Here is a 23,604-nt window from a genome sequence, read left to right on the forward strand (position 1 = left end):
TTATATTATTACAAAACTTTACACAGACAAATGCTAATCTCCACACGTGGGTGGAAACACAAAGGGGACAAAAACAACCAAAAATAAAAAGTATTTCTCATCCAAAAGGCATAAATAATATAAAAGACAAACTTTTTTCCTTTAAAACAGATACATTCATAAATAAATAAGTCATCTAGAGAGTTTTTCATCTTTCATGAGAGTCTTTCCCCCAGTGGGATGTAGTGTCTGTCTTTGCGTCTCTCCATCTGGCTTCGCTCTCTTTTTTTTTCTTTTTCCCACGTTGCTCATCTCGGCTCAGTCCGTCCACATTTTGTGTCCTTGTGTCCACCGTAACATGCAGTGTCTCTGACTTTCCCATCGCTTGTGATATCTCCACTTTTTTTTTCCTTTGTCCAGTCCAATTTGCACCAATCTCCTCGCTGCAGGAGAGAGTGAGCGTGTGTGGGCTGCGTTCAGACCTCCTGTGGGCCGGGCTGGATCAACTCTCCTGCCAGGCTGCTGCTGGAGATCCACCCGGGCTTTTCGTCACAGTCCAAGTCTGGCAGGCCGAGACTCTCCCAGCACACCACAGGCCCCTCCGTGTCCACGCACTCCAGCTCCTCCTCGGCTGCACACACGCAGAGAGAGAGAGAGAGAGAGAGAGAGTTTGGTTTAGGCTTCATATTAAGAAAGACAGGGACATTTTCTGCAGAGGCCCACAATGTAATTTGCGGTGACTCTGCTGAGTTTGTCTGCATACAACAAGATGATCGGTAATCATATACAAACATACAAGAAAAGCATGAAGAAAAAGAACTGACAGTTTGATTTTAACCGAGACCGTTCATATTTCATACCTAAATGTAATTCAATAAACATGTTTGCTTTCTTTTCCAAGTGTTAGAAACAAAGATTGATACCACTCTGTGCACTGAATATGGAGCTTTAGCAGAGAGTAGTAACAAGGCAGGAAACGGTTTACCTGGTTCTGTCCAAAGTTGCAAACTTTTAAATAAAATATGTTTGCTAAAGATCAATTTGTGTTACCGTATTTTCATCTTTCTTTAATCCAATAACCCAAAATTAAAAGTAACATGTTGACGTTTTCGGTGGGTGATGTAACAAACCGTTTCTAAGCTTGCTGCCAAACAAGGACTTGATTTCAGGAAGTTCCACTAGACTTGTCCAATCTTACCGCCATATTTTACCAAACAGATATAAAAGTGGACTTCTTCTAATAATCTGGAGAAGAGCCAGACAGTACCCTTCCTGTAGCTGATGAAGCTTTAAGATATAATGAAACTGATCAGAAGTGAGTATTATACTCTCTATTTTTATTATACTATCTATCCATCTCAAAGAAAACAGAATCTATTCCTTCATATGACTCTGAAATGACAAAACACCAGGAAATGGAAATATCTTTTCTGGTATTTGGTACAGAAATGTGTCTCACCAGTGTTGTCTGCTGGACAGTTTTCATTGTTTCCGACCAGACAGCAGGAATGCTGCGAGGGCGAGGACTCCCTGTGCTCGTCTGGTTGGCACCCTGCGTCGGCCCCCTGCTCACTACAGAGCATCTGACCGTCGGGGCCGTGGCACGGCGACGAGACCTGTCCCAGAGGAACCATCTCCAGCCCGTCCTGCTGGCACGGCGCCACGCGGTGCATTAAGGGCAGAGTGCCGCTGGAGAACGTGCCATTGGCCTTGTTGTAACATCTGCTCGGAGACACGTGGAGACGGGGGGAGAACAGAGGGACAAAGCTGTTAAGAAGGATGCTCACCCACTGACACTGACGGATATTTGTGGCTTTTCTACCAGACACAGAAACCCCTTGTTGTTAATACTCCTAACAGAGTGTAAAACAATGACAGCTCTAACACAACTGGAGCTCGCTCACACAGCTGTAAAAAAAAAAAAAAATCATTTTCAACAGTTGAACTGGGAGATGAAAAGCTCCGGTCTAACTGCCTTTAAACAACTGTGACACGTTGTGGTTTTTTTACTCTTCGGTGAAGTTCCCGCAACTCAGACAAGTCGCCCGCTGCGTGCTTCACTACGTCTCTCCTGAACTCGGCTTCCCTTCTATCTAGTTCACGATTGGACCGGCGACCACACCCCCCCCCCCCCCTCTTTTCCCAGCAAGCCGGAGGTAAATAAACACAGGGCTCATTAGGTCTGCTGGCTGGGTGCACACTGGGTAAACTGTGATGCTGGGGACCCTTAAGTACATAAACAGGACAAGCAGGAGGGGGAACGAGTGTGTGTCCATATGTGTGTGTGTGTGTGTGTGTGTGTGTGTACATTCACTCAGCTGAATATTATGAAATGCTAGGCTCTTCTGTTTCAGCTTTCTGGGATATTTCAGCGCCCATTTAATAAAAAAGTTTCACTAAGAATGCACTTTAAAACATTTTACAAGTTACTACATGTATCATTATTGTTTCAATGAAGTGCTCTTACAAAAAAAGGCAACTAAGATTCAGCAGAACAATCGCTTTGGACAGGGAGTGAAGATCAACGTCCTGTCTTTGGTTCATCAACAATCTGTCTTTCATTATTAGATTAAAATAAAAACCATAAAATCCACTGATTTTCTTCCATATTTTTGTAAGTCATGTAAAATATCTCCATGAACACAATCCTTCATGACTTCTGTCTTACCTGTTATTGTTGCAGAGGTTCTGACAGCTCATACAATCAGACGACTCAGTCTGTGGGAGAGCCGTGTACATGCCTCCTCCCTGAAAACAGGAAACAACATTTAGAAAAACACAAACTGAAAGTGAACCTGCTGGTCTACAAACATCACCTCTGCTCATTCATATTTGTAAAATCATGGGGACATACAGAAGGCGTCTCTCACTCACGTTATGGTGATGGTGCGGGTGCGAGTGCTCGCAGTCCCGCGTGCTGTGCGGCAGGGTGCCGTCGTGGCCGTGTGGGTGGCCCGGTGAAAAGAGGCTGCCTGAGCCGTTGAGCAGAGCCAAACCGTTGGGGAGTTTGTGGTGGAGGTGATGGCACCCTTGGGGTATCATGGGACCGCTGTGCCCGTAGCCCCCGTGGACGCCTCCGTTGATGCGGCTGGAGCCGGGCAGCGTGGTGTACTCCAGGACGTGGCCGTTCATCTCCGCTTGCTGGTACAGGTAGCCAGGAGGGTCATACTCTACAGGAGGGGGAGGGGCGGGGGGGTTAGATAACGAGTCTGACTGTCAGAGCGAGTTTTATTTAAGGAGAAATCCATCAGGACAAACTATTGATTCATTATCAGCTCTGTTAGTGTTTAACCAACAACTTCTTTACAGGAAATAATGCGTCCACAGCTCAGAATGAAAGAACAGAGGGAAGCTACTTTGACTGTTGCTAGTTGCCTAATTACCTACCTATTAAGTGAACTAAAACTGTAAATATATTTGCCAAACCAGGTTACTGAAACAGACCTTTTCCACTCGTCTAAAAATATCATAAATATCAAATATCATCATCTATTACTCCCTTGGATGTTATGGAACTCTTAACCTTCACATATAAAGTGAGCACCTGTGACACAACTCCAACTTTGTGCCTAAATCTTTAAGCTGCAAAGCCCCAAATGTTTACAGAGCCAACAGGACTGTTAAAGAGTCCATCCAACAATGGCAAACACTTTTGCAAGCTCTGTGGGATCAATGAAAAGCACTGAGCACGGTTTGAGCCCGCTGCATGAGCCGTCTTTAAGTATGAAACAACTGAAACGTGTTGACTTCTTTTAGTGTGTTTGGAGTGTTGCGAACTCATTTTGAAAGAATGGATTACAGAACTCTCTTTGTCATCCAAAAATGTCAGCGTGCTTCTTTGATGCTAGCTTTGTGTTCATGTCTTTTTTTTTTTTTACTCACTCAGCATGTTGTTCTGTTGCCGATTCCTCCACAGGCACATGGCGATAAAAGCCAGCAGGATGAGCACCATCACTCCCAGAACGCAGCCGACAATCAGGTACAGCAGGCCTCCCGGTGGGCTGGGTGGCTCCTGTGGGTGGGGGCCCGGTGGGGTGACGGGGTGCTGGCTGGGCGACCCCGGGGACTGACGTGCTGCAGCACAGAGAGAGAGAGAAGAGGAGGAGGAGGAGGAGGGGACGTCAGCTTTTTTTTTTTTTTTTTTTACCCCTCCAGCAACAAGAGAGAAAAAAATAACACAGTACCGAACTATAAAATGCAGACCATTGTTGTTGGTCTCGTAAAACTCATGTGCATTTATGTTGTGTAATTATGGCCATCATACCCGTTATTAAAGTTACAGCCTTTGCAGGAACATGCCCCGACTTCAGAGGAGATGGAAGAAGTGTGAGTCATTCCTTGTGTGTTTCTTACCTCTGGTCTCACAGATCATGACGTTGCTGTAGTCGCTCTCTCCCCCGTCATTAAAGCACTGCATCTTGATATCGTAAGAGGTCTCAGGCTGGAGGTGGCCAATCATGTGCCAGTGTTTTACACCTGAGGAGGCGGAGGGAGAGGAGGGAGGGGGGAGGAGAAAAAGGGAGGCAAAGGTGAGAAATCACTTCCTGGACTGCTGACTCACAAACTGTGTAAAGTCGTGATCAGATCGTGCATCCTTTCCATCAGCTCTTTATGTCTCACACTTTCATGGAGGTCATGTTTTTTATGCTGTCTCTCATTCACACCCCCACCCCCACCCCCAACACACACACACACTTCTCTCTTACTCTGTCAGTCCCAAGAGGGCCCAGACAGTTGCTTTACTCTAGACCAGCTCCATATATGGCAGCTTCATGTTTGTCCTGGCTCGCCTCCAATATTCTCACAAACACACACACATACACACACACACACCGCTGCAGCACATAATCAACCGCTGCAGCACATAATCACACTACTACGTGCTCTGAAATCACAGATGAAACAACAATCTCTGACACAGAAATGCTACATTTCCAACAAGTGAGGCAGAAAGAAGCTGTTGTTGTTGTTGTGTTTTGTTTTGTTCGATATGAAGTACAATAAATCAGTGCACATGTGCTACCAGCCCAGAGGTAGTTTCACTTATTTTAAGTAGTAAAACTATAAAAGTCTAATTCTACTCAGTGCTGTAAATGAGAATCAATAAAGAAGCAGAAGGTTTAAACACAGTAAGTACGAGTTTGTGCTTAATCAGAGATTTCAGACATGCAGTTTGAAACGAGACCAAAGAGGATCATCTGGAGGGAAAGTGACAGCAGGCAGCAGAGCAGAGTACTGAACCTTAGCACATAGTGAGCAGCCTAACATGACCACAGAGGAACAAAGTACCAGATACATGTTTGTTTAACTGAGCAATTTAAAAGATACAAGCTGTCTCTTATCTGTGAAGATAAAATGTTTATTATTTATTTTAATGTATAAAATAAAACAATATTCTTGAAGAATATTTAATATTTACTTAAAGTAAGTATGAAAAAGAAATGTTTTTTCACTTAAAAAATTCACAGGTATCATGTAACAATATTTTTTTAAATAGATTTAGGACAGATTTAGTGATTTCAAGGAAAATCTGATTTTTTAAAAATGTTATTTCGTCGTAAATTTCTGAAGAAAATCAGCCTTTTCTTGTGCACATGTATGATGATGTTAATTATAAAATTTCACTGAGTAGTTCTGACACTTGATTGGTTAAAAACTACCTCGATGTCTTTATCAGATACAAACACTGAATGTCTATTATCATACGTTTATTAATAATATAATTGTTGTTGTCAATACTAATATTGTTAAAATGAATCTTACATCTGAAAGACTCAAACTGACATATTCACTATTATGAGTCCTCAGTGTCTTCGTTGTTCATGTGAATATTAGAGCGATCGGTCGATTATCATACTTTGTTCCTGCTAATAACACACAAACTCTTACTCTTATTACTGGTATTGTATTTATAAATCTGTGTTAATTATTGATCTTGTTTCTGTCTTTGTTTGTCTCCGTCTCTCTTTCTGATAGTCCAACACAGTCTCACTAATGTCTGTTCATCATGAGTCTGGTTCTGCTTGACATTTTCGGCAGTTTTTTTCCTGTCATTTGTTGCTGAGCTCATGGAGGATTCATGTTTGGTCTTTGTAGATAATATAACAAAGATGACAGTCTTGACCTGCTCTGTTTGTGAAATATCTTGTGATAAAATGTGTTATGAATTGGCACTTTACAAAAAGAGATCGCTTGATTGATTGACTGACTGAAAAAGTGATATGTATCATTTTTCATTGAACGCTTTTTAAACCTAAATCTTTTGATCCGTACCAAATCAGTGCTCACTTGTAGCCTGGTCTGCAGACATTTGTCCCTCACGGCGAGGAGGACTTTGTGGAAAACTAGACGTCCACATGTTAAAGAGCTGGGCGGAGGAAAGACCCTCCTCCCCTTCCTGTACCAGGCTCCACTGTTAGCATTCCTCCCAGCAACCTGAGCCCCTCTCCTCTGTTCCGGCTCATATTTCAGCTCTGGCAACCATTTATTAAAAACAGATTTCAGAGAGCCCCGCTGCCCAGGGACAGCACTCTCTATAAATCACAACACAACACATGCCCCCTCTTCACAAAAAGCACACTCTGGACGCTCGGTATCCATTACCCTCCAAACTCCCACTTTATCTGCAGAGTGAGCGAACCGTCCACAAACAATCTGCACAGAGCTCCACACTCAATCTGCAGTGGACACAAAACACACAAACATTCATAATCTTATTTCCACCCACCTTCCACCACGTCTCTTTTGTAGTCGCTGTCGTTGTCGCTGTCTGTGGGCCGGTAGTAAATGTAGAAGCCTTGGATCGGGGTGTTGTTGTTACTCGAGGGACTGTACTGCATGGGGATGGAAAAAAAAAAAAAGATTACATTAGACCACTGCAATCTGGAGAGCAATTATTATACAAAGAGAGGAAATTTTCCAGCAACTAATGGCCCGGGCTTGTTATCAGCAGATGGACTGAGAGCAGGACTGTGATTGCGCTGTCCGTCTGAAGTAGAGGAAGTAATGAGAGTGTCTGAGGTTAAGTAAATGTGGGGAACTATCTGCATCCATCTGCAGCCCAAACTGCAGTGAGGAGGACAAACAGCTTTGAAGAGAGCTGAATCAAACTGCAGACAGACAGGGCCTCTTAATCGCTGTGCAAGTAGAGCTCTAATCAGCACACGTCTGATTGGTTCTCAGAGAGCCACCAGCAGTTTTAAACACAGGTGAGCCAGCTGGACAGAGACACAGGATCACTCAAGTTATTGTGTCACTGGATGGCCGTACGCTGGTGGCAAGAAGTAACAGCTTATAAAGTCAAGTACTCTTCTTAATAGCATTAACTGTTTTTTATAGTTATTTCCACTTCATGCAGGCACTTCTTCTCCTGCTGGTTGTTAACTTGGACGTTTAAGACTTGGATTTGAGTCCGGCTCAAAAATCTGAAAACACAAGACCAGGAGGTTTTGATTTCCAAAACCAGTTCAAGCCAGAGTCCTGACCTTTAGAAAGCCCAGAACAAAACAACAAAAACATGAAAGACAGTTGTTGGCAGGCCAAAAGCCATCCATTATTTTGTTTTCCACAGAGAAGTATATCTGCAGGTGAACATAGATGTACGTGCAGCCAGAGCGTCTTTAATAATCCCTCGTCATAAAGGAAATCTGTGTGCAAACAAGAACTACAAACACAGCCAGTTAAGGTGTGCCCGTTTCTTCTCATGCTCTGGATTTTGTGTCCTTTTTTTTTTTTTTTTTTTTTTTAAAGACGCTGCTTTTATTCAAGAACAGAATAATTCACTTGTTGAGTCAAACGTGATGTGAATACAACTGAAAAGGAATGGTGTAAAATAAAAAAGAAATTGGTCCTCACAGTACTCACAGTCCAGCGCAGCATGATCTGAGTGTCACTGATGGCGTCTGTGGATGAGATGTGCGGTCCCACCACGGGCCGGTCTGCGATGCGCGGGCTGGCCTGAGGGACCTGGTACAGCTTGGAGGTGATGCTGTGAGGACTCTCGCCGTACATGTTCATGGCCACCACGCGGAACCTGTAGCTGGAGCCTGAGAGAGAAACACCAAGTTATTTATGCAGCAGAGTACCCGAGTCGAGTTCATTAAAGACAGCCTGACGTCTGTTTCTAAACATACCTTTATGATTTATCACTTCATCACATCCAGCTTAAAAAGGACTGAAATCTAAATGTATATTTGAATATTATTCTATACATTACATACTTTTGACTTGAACTGTTCTCACTCGACCATAAACATGACTGCATGCTTTAAATACTCAGAAAGTTGTCCATCAATATATAAATAATAAGTATCCGGTCAGACGCTTCATGTCATGCTTTACTGAACTGTAAAAAATAAACGTTTTTTCAAAGTCTCACCAGGCTCTAGGTTGCGGACTTCCACAGACAGTTTGAGAGGTGAGATGTTATCTGCAGCCACGACCCACTCGGCGCTGCGCCCGCGTTTGTACTCCACGCGGAAAGCTGTGATCGGAGAGCCGCCGTTGGCTCTGGGAATCCAGGTGACATACACCGAACTTTCAGTCGCCATGGAGATGGTCGGGCGATCGGGAGCCTCGGGTACTGGAGCGGGAAAAAAGAAAAAAACAGAATAAACTTAAGTTGCGCAAACATGACTGTGAATCCAATTAAAACACACACACACACACACACACACACACACACACACACACACACACACACACACACACACACACACACACACACACACACACACACACACACACACACACACACACACACACACACACACACACACACACACACACACACACACACACACACACACACACACACACACACACACACACACACACACACACACACACACACACACACACACACACACACACACACACACACACACACACACACACACACACACACACACACACACACACACACACACACACACACACACACACACACACACACACACACACACACACACACACACACACACACACACACACACACACACACACACACAGAGCTGGTTAAGTTCATCACTGCATCCTAAATCATGTACGGATGGTAGACGTCAACAGACAGGAAAAAAAAAAAAAGAAGAAGAAGAAAACACATCAGAGTGAAGCGGCATGCCGTGAGTAATGTGTACTTACTGCCTGGGCTCTTAGCCACAGAGTTAGAGAGGGCAGGAGAGAGTAAGAGAGAGAGAGGGGGAGAGAGAGAGAGAGAGAGAGAGAGAGAGGGGGTTAGTGAAAAGACCAATGTGGTTTCTGTAAAGTTGGCCTGCTCGTAATGGGAGTAAAACATGCACACACACGCACAGACGCACACACACACACATACACACACGTAAAGTGTGTTCTGCTTACAGCATCTCTCATCCACAGAGTCATTACAGGGTGTCAACTATCGTCTCCCTGCTTTGCACTCCGAGGCAGAGAGAGAGGCAAAGCAGACCACATCAAAACCGTGAAGCTCTGAGAACTATTCAGCACAGTCCGGTCATGAACTCCACAGTAAATATCTTCACGACAGAGAGCAACATTATCTCCTCGGAAACATCCCACAATCATCGTCTTGCACACAGTCCAGCAGCTGCGGTACCCAAAACACTCTGCGAAGACAAGAAGACGCTTCAGTGTTTTCGGCACCTACCTCGGTCGTGTATGACCACACCAAAGTGTGTGTTGGGGGTTTTGTCCTCCGGGGCTTTGGGTGCCATGGAGATGACGGGAGGCTTGGACGGGTTCTTGTTGGAGGTGGTGCTCTTCTCTGAGGGAGGAAAAAGGAAAAGCTGGGATAAGAAAACAAAAAAATAAAAAAACACAAGGTCCAAAAGGTCTCCAGGGCTATCAGTTCCAGCAAACGCACATGGAACAGCTCCGGATGTTGGCTCTGAAATCTAAAATTTCCTCCTGGCTTCCTGAGCTGGTTCAGGCTTTATCAGGGTGGGTTTCAGATTTCCACTTGACAACGCTGCAGTTACACTTAGCTGTGCTGTTGCCTGGATGATTGTGTGAATGTGAATATGTGTCCGATTAAACACTTCCAAACAATTCTACCAAGAATGATATTTGTATAGTCAAGTTCTGTGGTAGAGCTTTTAAAAAAGCAATCTCAAAAGATTTGTTTTTGTTTTTTTAGATGAGATTCTTGAACAGTAAAGTGAGAAATACAAAATGAGAATTAGTGAAGTATTTCTTCACAGAGTTGTCACATCTGGACTAAAGACCCCGGCTTTGGACTGGTTGGTATTTTCTCAAAGAACCACTCCTGGGATATATAATCACATCTGTGGGTTTGGACAGTATGGTACATATTTCTGACCAGCAAAACATTTCCCAGCCTGCTGTGGTACGGCAATTTTTGCATTTTGTAATTTGCTACTCTTTGTATTCTTATTTTTCCCACAAAAACAAAACAAAAACTTGCTAAACAGAGTCTGTCACTGTGATTGTGATACTGATCCTTACATGTTTATTCTTAAGAGTGTGAATCAACAAGTTGTCTTTTTTTTAAAGGACTTTTTTGGGGCTTTCTATGTCTCCATTTTTAGAGATAGGACAGTGGAGAGTCAGAAACAGGTAGAGAGAGAGAGAGAGCAGAGAATGTCATGCAGTAAAAGGAGGCACAGGTCGGATCCGCACCCAAGGCCATCCGCCTGGAGGAGTATGCATCAGTACATGGGGCGCGTGCTTGTCATTTGAAAAGGGATAAAACCCTCAGATCCAGTATTAGAGTGAATAGATTAAGTATTTAATCATCTAGGTCATTTTCATATGTTTCTACACAGTTATCAACCTTAGCTTAGTTTAAAAACACTTAAGTCACAAACATGATGTCTCTATCAGGATGTGTACTGAATGCACAGACAGAAATGAAACTACAACTTGAGGAGGGGATATTTGTTACTTCCTGAAACAGAAATGTAAAGGGGGGGTTTTGCATTTTTCTGTGTTCTCATGAGACAGCTTTTGATGCATGTTTCTACTCTGATCAATTTCTTCCTGAATGTCTGCTGAACTTCAAGTCCAGATGCTCTTTAACTCAGAGAGTCTGACATTGAAAACCTGACATTTATTGTTGATGTTTTAGCCAGCTGAAAAGTTTCCTCTTTCTATTGCGGCTTTGTTGAAAAAACACGGTTCAGTTTTGTCATCTCCGAGTAAATTATTCTCAGGGATACGGCAGGAAACACCAAACAGCCTGACACACACACACACACACACACACACACGGTTATTAAAGGGGACTCCTCTGGTTGTTGTTGTTGTTTTCACAGTGGTTTTATGTGTGTAAGACAAAGGTAGGGTGGACTAACCCTTGCCCGTGCGGAAGGTGAGCATGGCCGGCTGTCCCTCGCCTGCTGTGCTTCGAGCCACCATCAGAACCTCGTAGAGACTGGAGGACTCCAGCTCTGACAGCCGGAGCGTCTTCTCGCTGCCAGGGACACGAACCGTGTGCCAGTTCCCGACCACAGTTCCCATTTCATCGACCTGACACACACACACAGACGGCCACACACACAGACAAATACAAACACATGACTAAATATGACAGTCAGAAAAACAGAATCATCTGTGGGTCTCTCTCTCGCTCTCTATTCGAGCATAAATAACAACAGAGAACAGCCTCAGAAAACAATCCCTGGGAGATTTCTGTCACAATTTCCGACTCCAGCTAAACAGGGTCCAGCTGCCAGCAAAGTCTTAACTCGTATCGCTGCAGCTTTATAGTCAGAGAGAGCCCGTTACTGAAGCAAACACAGGAAAATGACCAAGCTTTCCACAAGTACAGGTCCTGGATTTACTTTCTGTATTTAATGAGCAAATTATATCGTCCGGTTTTCAGTTAGTTTGAGGAAAAACACTTCAGGCAAAGGTTTTGTTTTTCTGTAAAAATCTGTTTCTTAGATAATAGTAAAAAAAATAAGTGAAGTGAAAATAGTCTGCTTGTATTTTTCCCCTCACCTTGCGGTATTTGACAAAGTAAGCGTTGATTGGCGTCCCTCCATCCCGCCCCGCCTTCCACTCGAGGTCGTAAATATCAGGTTTGTGAGTTTGGGGTGGGCTGATGATGATGGGCGCCTCAGGAGTCGGACGGTCACTGCTCCGCTCCGCCGGCAGGCTGTGCACGTCGCCCTCCTCCTCGGTCAGGAAGCGCTCGCGACCCTCGTCGCTCTGCATGGGGTGCAGCGATGGCGAGGCGGACGAGCTCGGCTGTGGATCTGTCAGGGGGAAGAGTAGTCAAAGGTTATTTTAGTGGGAATGGACGTGAAAGTTGGATGGCAGTGCAGCAGTGAAGCTTAGAAAAGATTAAAAAAAAGCGTGGAAAACTTCCTTTTTGTTCCGTCTTTAAAAAGATCTTATTCTGAAGATCGACTGTAGCAAAAAAAAGGCTGAATTGCACAAAAACGTTGGCAATGTCACCATACAGAAATGTTGCCAACATATTTGTTTAATTTAGACAGAGTGCAGGTGTTGAGCAGCAACTTATAGTAATAAAAAACAGGAAATCACTCGGTATTTGGTGACTAGGACTTGTATTTCGTTCCTTTGTATTGAAACAGGTACTGATAGTGATTTCTGATTTTGACTGTATTTGTATCAAAGTTTTAAAATCTGGCATCAGGACATAAAGTACACTGCAGGATAAAGAGTCTTATTAACCGACTTTACTGCCAACATGAGGTAACTGCTTGAATCTGTGTGTGTTTTGATTTTTTTTAATGTGAATATTAAGTTGTGCTGAGTTATGGACATCTGGAGAAAGCCCACTAATAAAAAGCTGAAGCAATGGCAACAATGAAACTCAGTGATGCAGCGTGCAGAGGTGGCCCAGCGTGTCAACAGGGGACAAGCAGTGCTGGAAAGTTTGACTTTTGGAACAAGCTTTTTTTAATCTACATAAAATAACAAGAAAAAAAAGCTGGGTCCTCTGCTGCGCTACATAATCAAGCTTTGTTTGTTCATTTCATTAAACCTGAGCCAGAGCCAACACGGTCCACCTGGGCAAATCCTGCAGGCTGGGAGCCTTATTACGGCTGACACCAGCTTGGCAGAGCCCGGGTGGAATTTTTTCACAGACGTTTGGAGGACACTGAGCTCAGCCAATGCGAGGGAGAGAGAGAGCGCCCGATTCTGAGCCACACCACTGAGGTCAGAGAGCACCGTGATTCAATATTAAAACCTAAAGTTAAGGAGTTTAGCGCTCTGAGGTTTGCCACAGAGGACCTCTGCGTGGTCCTGAGTCCTGAGGTTTTGTGCTGTTTTGTGTGCGGCACCGGTTCACTTAAACAAACAGGCCTCGGAGCTGGTAACACTAGACCTGATCCTGGGACTGCGGCCAGCTGCCACACATTCCAGACGCCAACCATTAAAATACCGGAGCGAATCAGAGCCCAGCGATACATCCAGTCATACACACTCTCCTGTTCGTTCTCTCCCTCTGCCCTTCAACCACTCTGACTCACACAGCCTCACCACAGAGGCTCCTCCCCCCAACACACTGACACAAGAGGAGGCAATTAAGGCCACAGCTTCCTCGCCATCCTGATGGAGGGGAGGGATATTTTTTCGGAGTAAGCATCGATACACCTGGACAGATTTTTCCTGCCAGGTCCTTCCCAGAAAAAAGGTCAGTCCATTAGAGAGAAACACCTGGGAGTGAATGTGAAGGTGAGTCATGAAGGATCACCGACAGGGACGAGAGTTTGGGCAGAGTTCAGCAGCAGTTTTTTTTTTTTTTTTTTTTAAATCTAAGAACAGAGGAGCACAGTGTGTGTTGATGTTGATGAGAATGACAGGGTGGAAACAGCCAATGGCATGACAGAATAAGGACACCACATGTCCCCTGTGAGTACATCCCACTTAAAAAGGATGAAAGCAGCTGGTTGTCACGGTGATGGGAGCAACCGTACCAAACAGAAAACGAAGACATAATTCAGATTACTCTTCTGTGATGAATTAAAACAGCACCCATCAATGACACTGTTTACTCTGAATGCAAAAGGGCAAGCGATAAGCTCCCGCGGTGTGTCCAGAAAGAAGAAGAAAAAAATAACACACCCAACAAACCCACCTCGGAGTGTTTACCTCTGCTGGCATATCCCGCTTATCAGCTCCAAATTCTGTTTCTACATATCAACCGAGTCTGCAGCAAGAGATATTAAATCTCGTTCTTCTTCCCGTGAGAGGGGGAACAAATGTTTTGCAGTGAACTCGTCTGATCTGTACTCCCTGTGTACCTCGTGTAGCCGTATTAATCATCGTACAGATAGCGGGCCGAGCTGAGGAATGGGGCCATGGCGTAGAGCGGCTAGAGGAGCAGAAGAGGGGGAGGCTTTGAGGAGGTGGGGGGGAGTGATGGAGGAGGAGGAGGCGGAGGGCCGTGATGTGTTAATAAATAAAAGGCAGTTGTGTATGATGTTGACAGCTGGGTGGTCTGGTCCTCGTCATAACCCTCCACGGCTACTCCTTACATTCCAGGGTTCCGGGGGCTTATCCCCGACGGCGTGCACAAAGCTCACTCTCACGCTCAGGCTCAGTTCAAGGCTCAGGAGGAGGGCGGCCTTGGCTAAGCCTCTCCTACCAGCCCCTCAAAAAAAAAAAAAAAAAAAAAAACGCACATTCACACTCAAGGAGAAGGACTCCCTGCGGATACTGTATGTGCAGGCACACAGAGACCCTGCCTGGTGGGACACCTTAACCCTTTACAAACATGTGGCACTTTCTCATACTGCTCTCTTTTCTATGTAAACTCTGAAACTCTGCAGTGAGAGCGGACACACTCAGGTTTGTGAAGTTCGTTGTGACACTAAACTGGTGCCCAGTGGCAATGCAGCACTGGTTTTATCTTACCTCAGGGGTAATCTGCAACGAGGACTGCTGCGAAAAGTCAGATTCATAACTTAACTGAAGAACAATCTGCAACAATTCCGATCATCATTTTTCTCATCTTCTCAAGAAAAAAGCCAAAAATTTGAATGAGTCATTCAACAACAATCGAGATGACTCAGCACTTCTTGCCTCAAATTATTCTGCACATTTCTTTTATTTACTTTTTTTTAGAACCGAGTGAGTCATGGGATGTGTTTATTACTAACTCAAGCTGAGAGAAACAAAAAATAGTAGATAACTAACACACACCTGACTGAGTTGTTAGCGCTCCACATGACTGTTCCGAGCTGATGCCGTTGTCCAGGAGACACTGAAACACGCCCTCATCCTGTTTCGTCACGTCTGTAACAACAAGTGAGGATCCGGACATCTGAAAGCGACGTGATGGGACGACGGGCTCGGCGTTGAACAGCCAGGTGATGTTCGGGGAGGGGTTTCCTCTAGACAGGCAGGTAAACCGAGCAGAGGAGCCAGGAGAGACGAGCTGGTCGGTCAGGCCTTCTGTGATCGACACCGGCTCTGCAGGCGAGAAAAACCCCCATCGGTTTAACATCTCCAGCTGCAAACACCCTCACAGTCACAACCCAACCAGCATCTCATTCTCTTACCAAGAACATTCACAGTGTATTTAGCGCTGGTCACAGTCCCCTGCTCGGTCTCAGCGGCACAGGCGTAACTTCCTTCATCGCTCCTCGTCGGCGTCGCAAAGGCCAGGTTGTTGTGCTGCAGTCGGAGAGAAGGTCCCGGTGTGACCTCTTCGCCGTTTTTAAACCATTTGGCCGCCGGTGCAGGACTACCAGACACGACGCACTCCAACGTCAGCGGCTGAGACTGCTGCACCGACACGTTCACGGGAGCAGTCGGGTAAATAATCCTCACCGGGGAGGTAGAGTCTGAATCTAAACAAACAAACAAACAAAAACAAAAAAAAAACGTGTCAGAAGACAATAACAAAAAAAACAAATCTGTGTTGTAAAACGGGATGAGATGTCGTCAGACTTACGTTTCACCGACAGCTTAGTACCATGAGACCTCATGACGGTTTCCCCGGTAACAGGGTTGAATGCACCACACTTGTACATGCCCTGATGCTGGGCTGAAACGGAGACAATCTGGAGGTTTCCAGACGGAAGAACTAAAAAGTCATCTGAGAAGAGAAGGAAACAGACAGTTCAGTAACAGCACTGAGGACTTTCACTGCATGTAGTGAAACTTGTTTATAATGCTGTCACAATTCACTTGCAATTAAAGGGCAGCGCTAGTGAGTAGAACAAATTAAGCCAATATAAGGAATACAAAAAAAAAAAAAAACAATTGCACATTTTTTTTTTTTTACAACCAACCTGTTGACACTTCTATCCGCTCCCCTCGTGCTCGCAGTCTGGGCAGGGCTGGGGGAACGCTGTGCGGTAGAGGACACTCTATAAGAACTGTGCTGCCTTCCTGCACTGATAGTGACCGCCGTCGGCCATCTTCATATTCTGATATTTCTGCAGCGAGAGAGAGAGAGGGAAACAAGAGGTCTTATTCATCAGAAATCACTTTTCTGCACAGAATACTGGTCCGTTCAACATGTGCCGAGTATCACAGTCATGAATGAAGGCAAACAGCGCTACTCGAGTTGAGCTGTTTGTGTTGGATCACTGGGTTTGTTTATTGTTGCTGTAAGTGATTCAATTCATGCCTGATACAGTTCCAGATCAGGGTCGCCCCCTTCAGAGCACTGTCCAACAGCGAGCAGCATCACAGCAGGAACATAACAAACTGCTCAGGAAGGCCCGAGGCTCATTAAGGATACCGGTCAAGAGGCATTTGGCCGCGTGCCCGACTAAAAAACTCCTACTGCTTCCTTCCCGTCAGCCACTCAGCAGCAGGCAGCCGAGGACGGCCATTCTTTCTAAGTGTTCAACACTCACAAAATGGCCCTTCCTCTTTTTCAAGGCAACTTCCTCTCTTTATCCCTCCCCCCCCCCCCCCTCCCCTCGGCTTTGAAGTGAGCTCAAGTATGCACAGAGGAGTAATTCTCTGTATCCGTACCTGCTATAGCCACACGCGCACGGCGGCTGGCGACGGCGGGCCCATGGCGGCCTAAGCGTGCCACACACTGATACGCGCCGACATGGCCGGGCTTCAGGGAGGAGATGGTGAGAGAGCCCTGGTCGAGCTCCAAACCGGGCAGGGTGTCCCGGCCCAGGGGGAGACCTCGAAAACGCCAGGAAATGACCGCCGATGAAGGAGTCACCGAGCAGCGTAGACGAGCGACAGAGCCTTGACTCTGAACCAAAGAGGACGGCTCAGAGAGGAAAGAAGGGTAGTGAGCTGGTGACGAGACAAGAGAAGAAAAACACAGGTTCAATATTTTGATCAGTTTACTTCTTTAAAGGCTTTTGTATGTGATTTTTTGATCCAGCAGATGTCGCCCTTGAGCACCAGCATGAAACCAAAACAACTTGCGCTGCATTGTTGTGTTAGCATGCTAATGCTAGCGATCTTTATTCTGCTCGTATCTTCACACTGCATGTAAATTTACCTGAAATGAGCGTGATCTAGAAACACAGTTAAGCAGTGAGTACAGTATGTTATTCTTCTTTTCTCTAGTCCCTCAATTAAACAACTTTTATACACGAGGGGAGGAGTCAGCCGGCCGTCCGGGCGATGTAAACAAACTGAAGATAGACTCTGAAAACTCTGAAAGCATCACAGACAGTGGGACTCGGGTGTTACACCTATTGTAGACAGTCATGACTCACAGAGTTATTTTCAGAGGATATACTTGATTTATATTATATTTAAGTGTGAAAAATCACATATAAAGACTTTAATGATGATTGGTAAGCCCAAATTATAAATCAAATATTCTGTTTTTGGCTCAAAAATTAAATGAAGGTGTTAAAAAAAAAAAAACATGAGCTGCAATCTCAAGGATAACAAACAGCAGGAGTATGGTTAGTGTTGTTTTTGTCATACAAATACAAATGTTCTATTATGAGTAATACCTAGTGGCAATGTGCAATAAACAGCTGACATGATGCTAATAGAAAGTGATGAAAGCATGCATGAAGACTACAATCTACAGGGCTGCATGTTATATCATATAGGTTATATCTTTGTGCAGCACATTGTTCTAAAGGAAAGCTTTAAGAAGACACAATTCTCTTTTCTTTTATTTACTCCACTGATGATAGGACAACAACAGATTGCAGTGTCCTATCACTTTGACATCTCTTTGAGTCTGAGGTGAGGAGAACGTCTTACATGAGCAGCTGATGAGCAGGGACTGGCTGAGACACAGCACAGTGGACAGGAGGACCCTTAGGCCACTGTCCATGGTGCACTTTGACCCCTGCCAGCAGCCGTGTTGCCCGACACACACGCCCTGGACTGATCGTCAAACCTGTAACACACGGAGGAGAGGAGAGAAAAACACATGAGAACAGGACTCTGCATGGACAAACATCAGCATGAGCAAAAGAACATGACGCAAGACTGAAATAAACGCCAAAAAAAAAAAAAAAGCAGGAGGTGGATTTAAGAGGTGGGAAAAAAAAAATCTATATCAGGTCCCCAAATGAATCCTGTATGACAATCCCTCTAATCTTCACGACACATCCTCTTTACACACTCCTTGATCTCCCCCTCTCCTCTGACCTCTCTGCTCACCCACTCCAGGGTCTCCACGGAGGCAGGAATGTCCAGCCTCTCCGCCCCCCTTGCTCCTCTCTCCCACTGGGCTGCTGAGATCTCCCGCTAATGGAGTGGCTGTGGAGAGACTGTCCCCTCACTCTTAATATCACTCTCTTGTCACACTGTGTTGCTTCCTCACAGGTTCACTGTAGCCTGAAGTGCAATCCCAGACACACTGGAGGGCACGTAATTAGGAGCATTCCTCCATCCTTTTCAAACCCGACCCCTCCGACTGCGGCACCTCCTCCTCCTCCTTTTCTCTAAGAGTAATCCGGCAGGCTTTGATCCCGGGTTCCTGGTTTGGTAACCACGGTTCGAGGCTGCGGCCGGGAGGGACAATAGGGCAGTCCAGCTGTGATATTCACACCGGCGCTTCGGTGGCTCGCAGACGTTATAGCGGAAGGGCCGACCGGGGCCGAAAGGGTGGGTCATATTAAAAAGGGGTGAGGTCTGGGCGGGGGTCAGTGAAGCTGAACAGGTTTCTTACCCTCATGTTTCAACCTGAACATTGTTTCATCTGCTCCACAATGAAGCAGGTCAATCTGTTTAGCCTCCAAGGTAAGAAAATGTGCAGAGCCTCAATTTCTACAGCCGCAGGAAGCGATTATCATCATTATTGATGAACCTGAGATACATACTTAATATTGTTTTCTCATTCTAACTGTCTTTATCTCTTTCTCTCTTTAAGTCGGCATCCTGAGAGGAGGAGGAGGAGGAGAGCGGAGGCAGGAAATAATAAACTCTCTCAGCTCCTGGCCCACGCCCCCTTCTCACCCTGGGGTTAAAGGTCCGGGAAGAGCAGAGAGAGAGAGGGTTGAACCAGCGGGTGTCTGGTGGCCCTGGACCAGCCCCCAGAGGTCACCTCCAGCTCGCTCTGTTTCAACCCCTAATAGGCTTGTCACAATACCAGATTGTTTTACTTTGATACTCATACAATAGATGGACCTGTTTGATGTCATCAAGTCCCAGGCACCCAATATTGTGTAAGTTCTTCTTTTTATACTCCAAAAGAAATGCAGACAAACTCCTGAACACTGTCGACATTTCAGAACAACTCACGGTTGTAATGTTTGAAATGTTTGAAATGTTTACAGCAGAAGCAGAACATTGTTTGTGTTGGACCTCATCACTCCATGCGGAATCATTTTGCATGCAGAATTGAAGAGTGATGAGTTAATATCTTGCAGGTGGATGCTGGGGTGGTGGTGGTGGTGGAGCTGAAAGTTTCAGAGCAGCAATGCTAATGACAGAGCAGATAGAGAAGAGTGGAAATCTTGCAGCTTAAATAGACCCCCCAAATTGAAAGGACACGTTGATAGGTGATTGTGAAAATGACATTTGCCAAAGAAATCAGTGTGGTTCGAGATGTCTGCATGAAATACAATGCAGGTTTCACCCCATTTAACAAGTTTAAAAAAAAAAAAGCTTTCAGCAGGATCAAGCATTGAAATTTCTAAAACGCGTGATATTGAAAAAGGATTGGAAATTTGGACAACCATAACCCCCCCGACTCACTCACACACACATCTTTACAGTTTCACACTTAGTGTTACACAACAACATGGCTACTTTCTGAATAGTTCACATTTCAGACTTTCATCCTAAATGATTTGTAACAACCGTTTGTAATTTGCACACTCGGACGTAACATCCGACATCATGCACGTGCACGCTTTGCGATTTCAGGCTCCAGTTTGTGTGTTGAGTATGCTCATTCGGGCAGATCAAACCCACATCATGCAAGCTAGCGTTTCTCCATCCCACGCTAGTTGCAACAGGCCCTGCATGCTGCCCCCATGTCATCAGTGGAAACTATCTTTTCTCTTTCTGCCGGAATAATGATATATAATTACAATAATAACAACGGCTCCATACAAATGCATAAACCGAGCGCGGGCACATTGGTGCATGGAGTGATGAGAAACTGGAGCTGAATGTGTAACTTTGTCTCTGGATCCACCTTTCTTTTTGCTTTCTCCTCTAAACCAGTCACTTCCTCACAGTGGGCGTGGAAGCCGGGCACCGCAGCCCTGACTGGGTGCTCTTGTGTAAACACACACACAGCTTCCTATCTCACCCATCAATCTGCCACAACAAGGAAACACAGGGGCATCATTCCTGCTCCTTATCTGTTTGGCTTTCCTCTGACATCCGCCACCATGAAGCTGCCTCAGTGGAGACAGACACTGCGAGGATATCTTGTATCCCCCATCACATCACAGAGAGAACGTCCTGATGCTGGCAGCGCTGGCTGCATGGAAGGACAAGTCCTGCTTCCTCCTCAGCAGACACCGAGACAAAGCTGAAGTGGCCCCTTTGACAAAAGGGAAAGTCCCACGTTAACTGAGAGTCTGATCACTCGGGAGCCGTCCGTCTCCTCTGGTCATATGTTGATCTACAGTAAGCCCACTCCCTCACTCCTCTGCTCGCCTTCTTAAAACTCCAGACTTTACGACTAAAAAGTATGTTCCAGATTTCCTCTTCCTATCCCAAATCTGATCTTGTGTTACTCTCTGCTTTTGCACTTACGTCGGAGATGCATGGCCAAAGTCGATGCGGGATGAGCGGCTATAAATTGAAGAGACATCCTGCATAATTTTTTTTTTTAAAAACAGACTTTGCCGTTGAAAGCTGATATACAGACACGGGGACAGTTTCTGAAAATAAATGAGCTTAGTGTCAGTGAGTTCAAGTGGAAAAGTTCCTGTTTTCAGGTGTGTGTGGGGGGGGGGGGGGATGACCTATGTATGTTTGGGACATTTTTGACTGACACCTGGATTAAGTGTGAAGGCAAGAGAAAAAAAAAGCAGTCTTCTGAAACAGTGTGTGTCCCTGCTTTATCTTTGCAGCTCTGTTTTGTTGTTTATATTTTGGGGGATTTTGTCTGTCAAGTTCCCTTCCAGAGGAATCCAGACTCCCTGTGTAAAAGGCAGCACTTGTATGAATCCATCTTGGGAGTGAAACATAACTCAGACACAGGAGTAGCACCATATATCCCCTGGTAGGACAAGAGGGATCCCTGGTGATGACACAGAGGAAAATAAACACACTGACAGGCGGCCCTCAGGGAAGGGAAAAGGGGGTTTGAGTTCTGATGGGGGGGTTAGCACCTGCACTTCTTTTTTGGCCTCCGCTCTGCAGGAACTACTTAAAGCCCCATCTGCCCGCATGTGGGGCTGGCCCATATCCCTGTCATATTGGGTAAACAGGGACAAAAGCAACGCGGCGGAGCATCAAAGACCTGGAGGGCAGAGGAAGAACAGGTCACAACTGGTGCTGCTGACTGAGGCGGGGGCGGCGGGGGGGGGGGGGAGAGGGGGTAGGCCTCTTTGCTTCACAAGACTGCACAGCTGAATGAAAGTCAGCGGCAGACATCGTGAAGCAGCTCCAACACTGATTCGATATCATGACTCAAAACCAGAGAGCTACAAGTCTAATAAATCAGAGGTTTATCTTTCAATAAAAGAGAGAGAGTGTAACAAATGCCTGAAGCTGACAAAGTCCGTAGTGAGAGATAAAGACGTTAAGAACACGAGAGCAAGTGGTGTGTGTGAGAGAGAGAGCGAGTTCTTTTCTGGTATGATGGTCTAATCTGACCTGTGCACTGAAGCTGATTCACATGCTATACCCCAAACCTGTCTGCACTCGCCCCCACATCCCATGGACAGAGGATCTGCAGCGCACACATTCCTCAGAGAGAAAGAGAGAGAGCGACGGACACACAGAAAGACACATAAGACAAAGAAGCACACACACACACACACACACACACAGAACAGAACAGAACAGAGGAGATGGGAGATAGAATCCAAAACAAGAAGATGAGAGGCGATGGAGGAGAAGCATAGGAGGGAAAAATTTGAAAGAAGAGCTCTCTGGGAGAAGAGTAAAATGAGAGGAGGGTAAAAAGAGGTGAAACATTCACTGGGAGGTGAAAAGTTGCCAAGCTCAGACTTATTTTCTCCTCCCTCTTTTATTTGGCTGGAAGATAAAGACGTACAGATAATGGCTGAGCGCGCATCCAACCACTGCCAAAGCTGACGATGATTCAGCCTAACTGCATTCAGCTCGACCCAGAAAAACTTGGGGAAGAGCCTCCCGAGAGAGAAGAGACTCTAGGGGACCATTATGGGCTTCTTCTATTGGTCTGGGTGAGCCCACTGAGGCAGCCCCGGGGCCACAGAGGAAACTAATGAGTGGAAACACTGGGCCTCTGGTATGGTCTAACTCTGTCTGATTAAAGACTGAGAAGTTATTAAAAGTGGGACAGACTTAGAGAGAGAGAGAGAGAGAGAGGGGAGGGAGGGAGCGAGAGGACGCGAGGGGAAAGAGAAAGAAAGGCAGACATGATTAGGAATCAAATCAGGGAATTAGGAGGGGGGGGGGGGGGGGAAGAGGGGTCCTTTTTTGTTTTACGATGAGAAGTAAGGACAGAATCACATTCCAGGGTTTAGTCGATCGATAATAAAGTGACTCCCCTCGTCTGAGCTGACATGCTGCAGAGAGTTAATGCACGCCTCCTCCATAAATCATTTAAAAAGGAAGTGTGAGTGCAAAGATGAACGAGGGTACATTTTCAAGGACAGTCCGCTTCTCACACACCGCCCGTCTCTCCGAGTGTGTGTCAGCAGGAGGACAGAGCGTAAGCGATCCGGGAGGTGCGGGGTGACCGCGGGGCCAAGCGGGTCCCAGAAACCCCGGCGACGCCGCAGCCCCTTGACGACACGGCCGTGCTGTGGGATCAGACGAGAGGAGGAATGAAAGGAGAGGCCCTCGGGGATCAGACAGTCACATCCCACAAAGCCCTGTTTACCAAGGACACACATCACCTCCCCCCCCCCCTCCTCCCAATATCTCCCTTCACCCAAAGCCCGACCCTCCCAAAGTGCCAGGGCCGGGACCTGGGAGACAGCGCTAATTCTGCCCCCAGGCTGGTTGGCCGAGGACACAAACAGAGAGCTGTGAGGAGAGAGAGCGAGAGAGAGAGAGAGAGGGAGGGAGGTAAAAAGATTGAGACAGAGGGGACAGAGAGTGGGGACTGAATGGTACAGTATG

At 45.8% G+C, this 23,604-nt stretch overlaps 1 protein-coding gene across 2 annotated transcripts in view; it reads right to left on the reverse strand.

The window, feature by feature from the left end:
* Positions 1-390: 390 nt before the first annotated feature.
* cdon (cell adhesion associated, oncogene regulated) overlaps positions 391-23,604 on the reverse strand; it is a 31,640-nt gene continuing 8,426 nt past the window's right edge. The window contains exons 2-19 of one of the 2 annotated variants that reach the window (XM_061047080.1): positions 18,121-18,259; positions 16,903-17,184; positions 16,209-16,355; positions 15,869-16,012; positions 15,474-15,764; positions 15,115-15,384; positions 11,938-12,194; positions 11,289-11,463; positions 9,623-9,739; positions 8,357-8,560; positions 7,834-8,024; positions 6,707-6,812; positions 4,333-4,455; positions 3,862-4,053; positions 2,854-3,149; positions 2,648-2,727; positions 1,439-1,701; positions 391-610 (exon numbers count right to left, since the gene is read on the reverse strand). In XM_061047080.1, coding sequence (XP_060903063.1) covers positions 456-610; positions 1,439-1,701; positions 2,648-2,727; positions 2,854-3,149; positions 3,862-4,053; positions 4,333-4,455; positions 6,707-6,812; positions 7,834-8,024; positions 8,357-8,560; positions 9,623-9,739; positions 11,289-11,463; positions 11,938-12,194; positions 15,115-15,384; positions 15,474-15,764; positions 15,869-16,012; positions 16,209-16,355; positions 16,903-17,184; positions 18,121-18,193 — 3,366 coding nt within the window. In that variant the 5' untranslated portion in view covers positions 18,194-18,259 and the 3' untranslated portion in view covers positions 391-455. The remainder of the gene's footprint in view (positions 611-1,438; positions 1,702-2,647; positions 2,728-2,853; positions 3,150-3,861; positions 4,054-4,332; positions 4,456-6,706; positions 6,813-7,833; positions 8,025-8,356; positions 8,561-9,622; positions 9,740-11,288; positions 11,464-11,937; positions 12,195-15,114; positions 15,385-15,473; positions 15,765-15,868; positions 16,013-16,208; positions 16,356-16,902; positions 17,185-18,120; positions 18,260-23,604) is intronic. The other variant, XM_061047081.1, reaches the window with a different exon arrangement.

The sequence above is a fragment of the Labrus mixtus genome, chromosome 9 (genome assembly GCF_963584025.1).
Source record: "Labrus mixtus chromosome 9, fLabMix1.1, whole genome shotgun sequence".
NCBI lineage: Eukaryota > Metazoa > Chordata > Actinopteri > Labriformes > Labridae > Labrus > Labrus mixtus.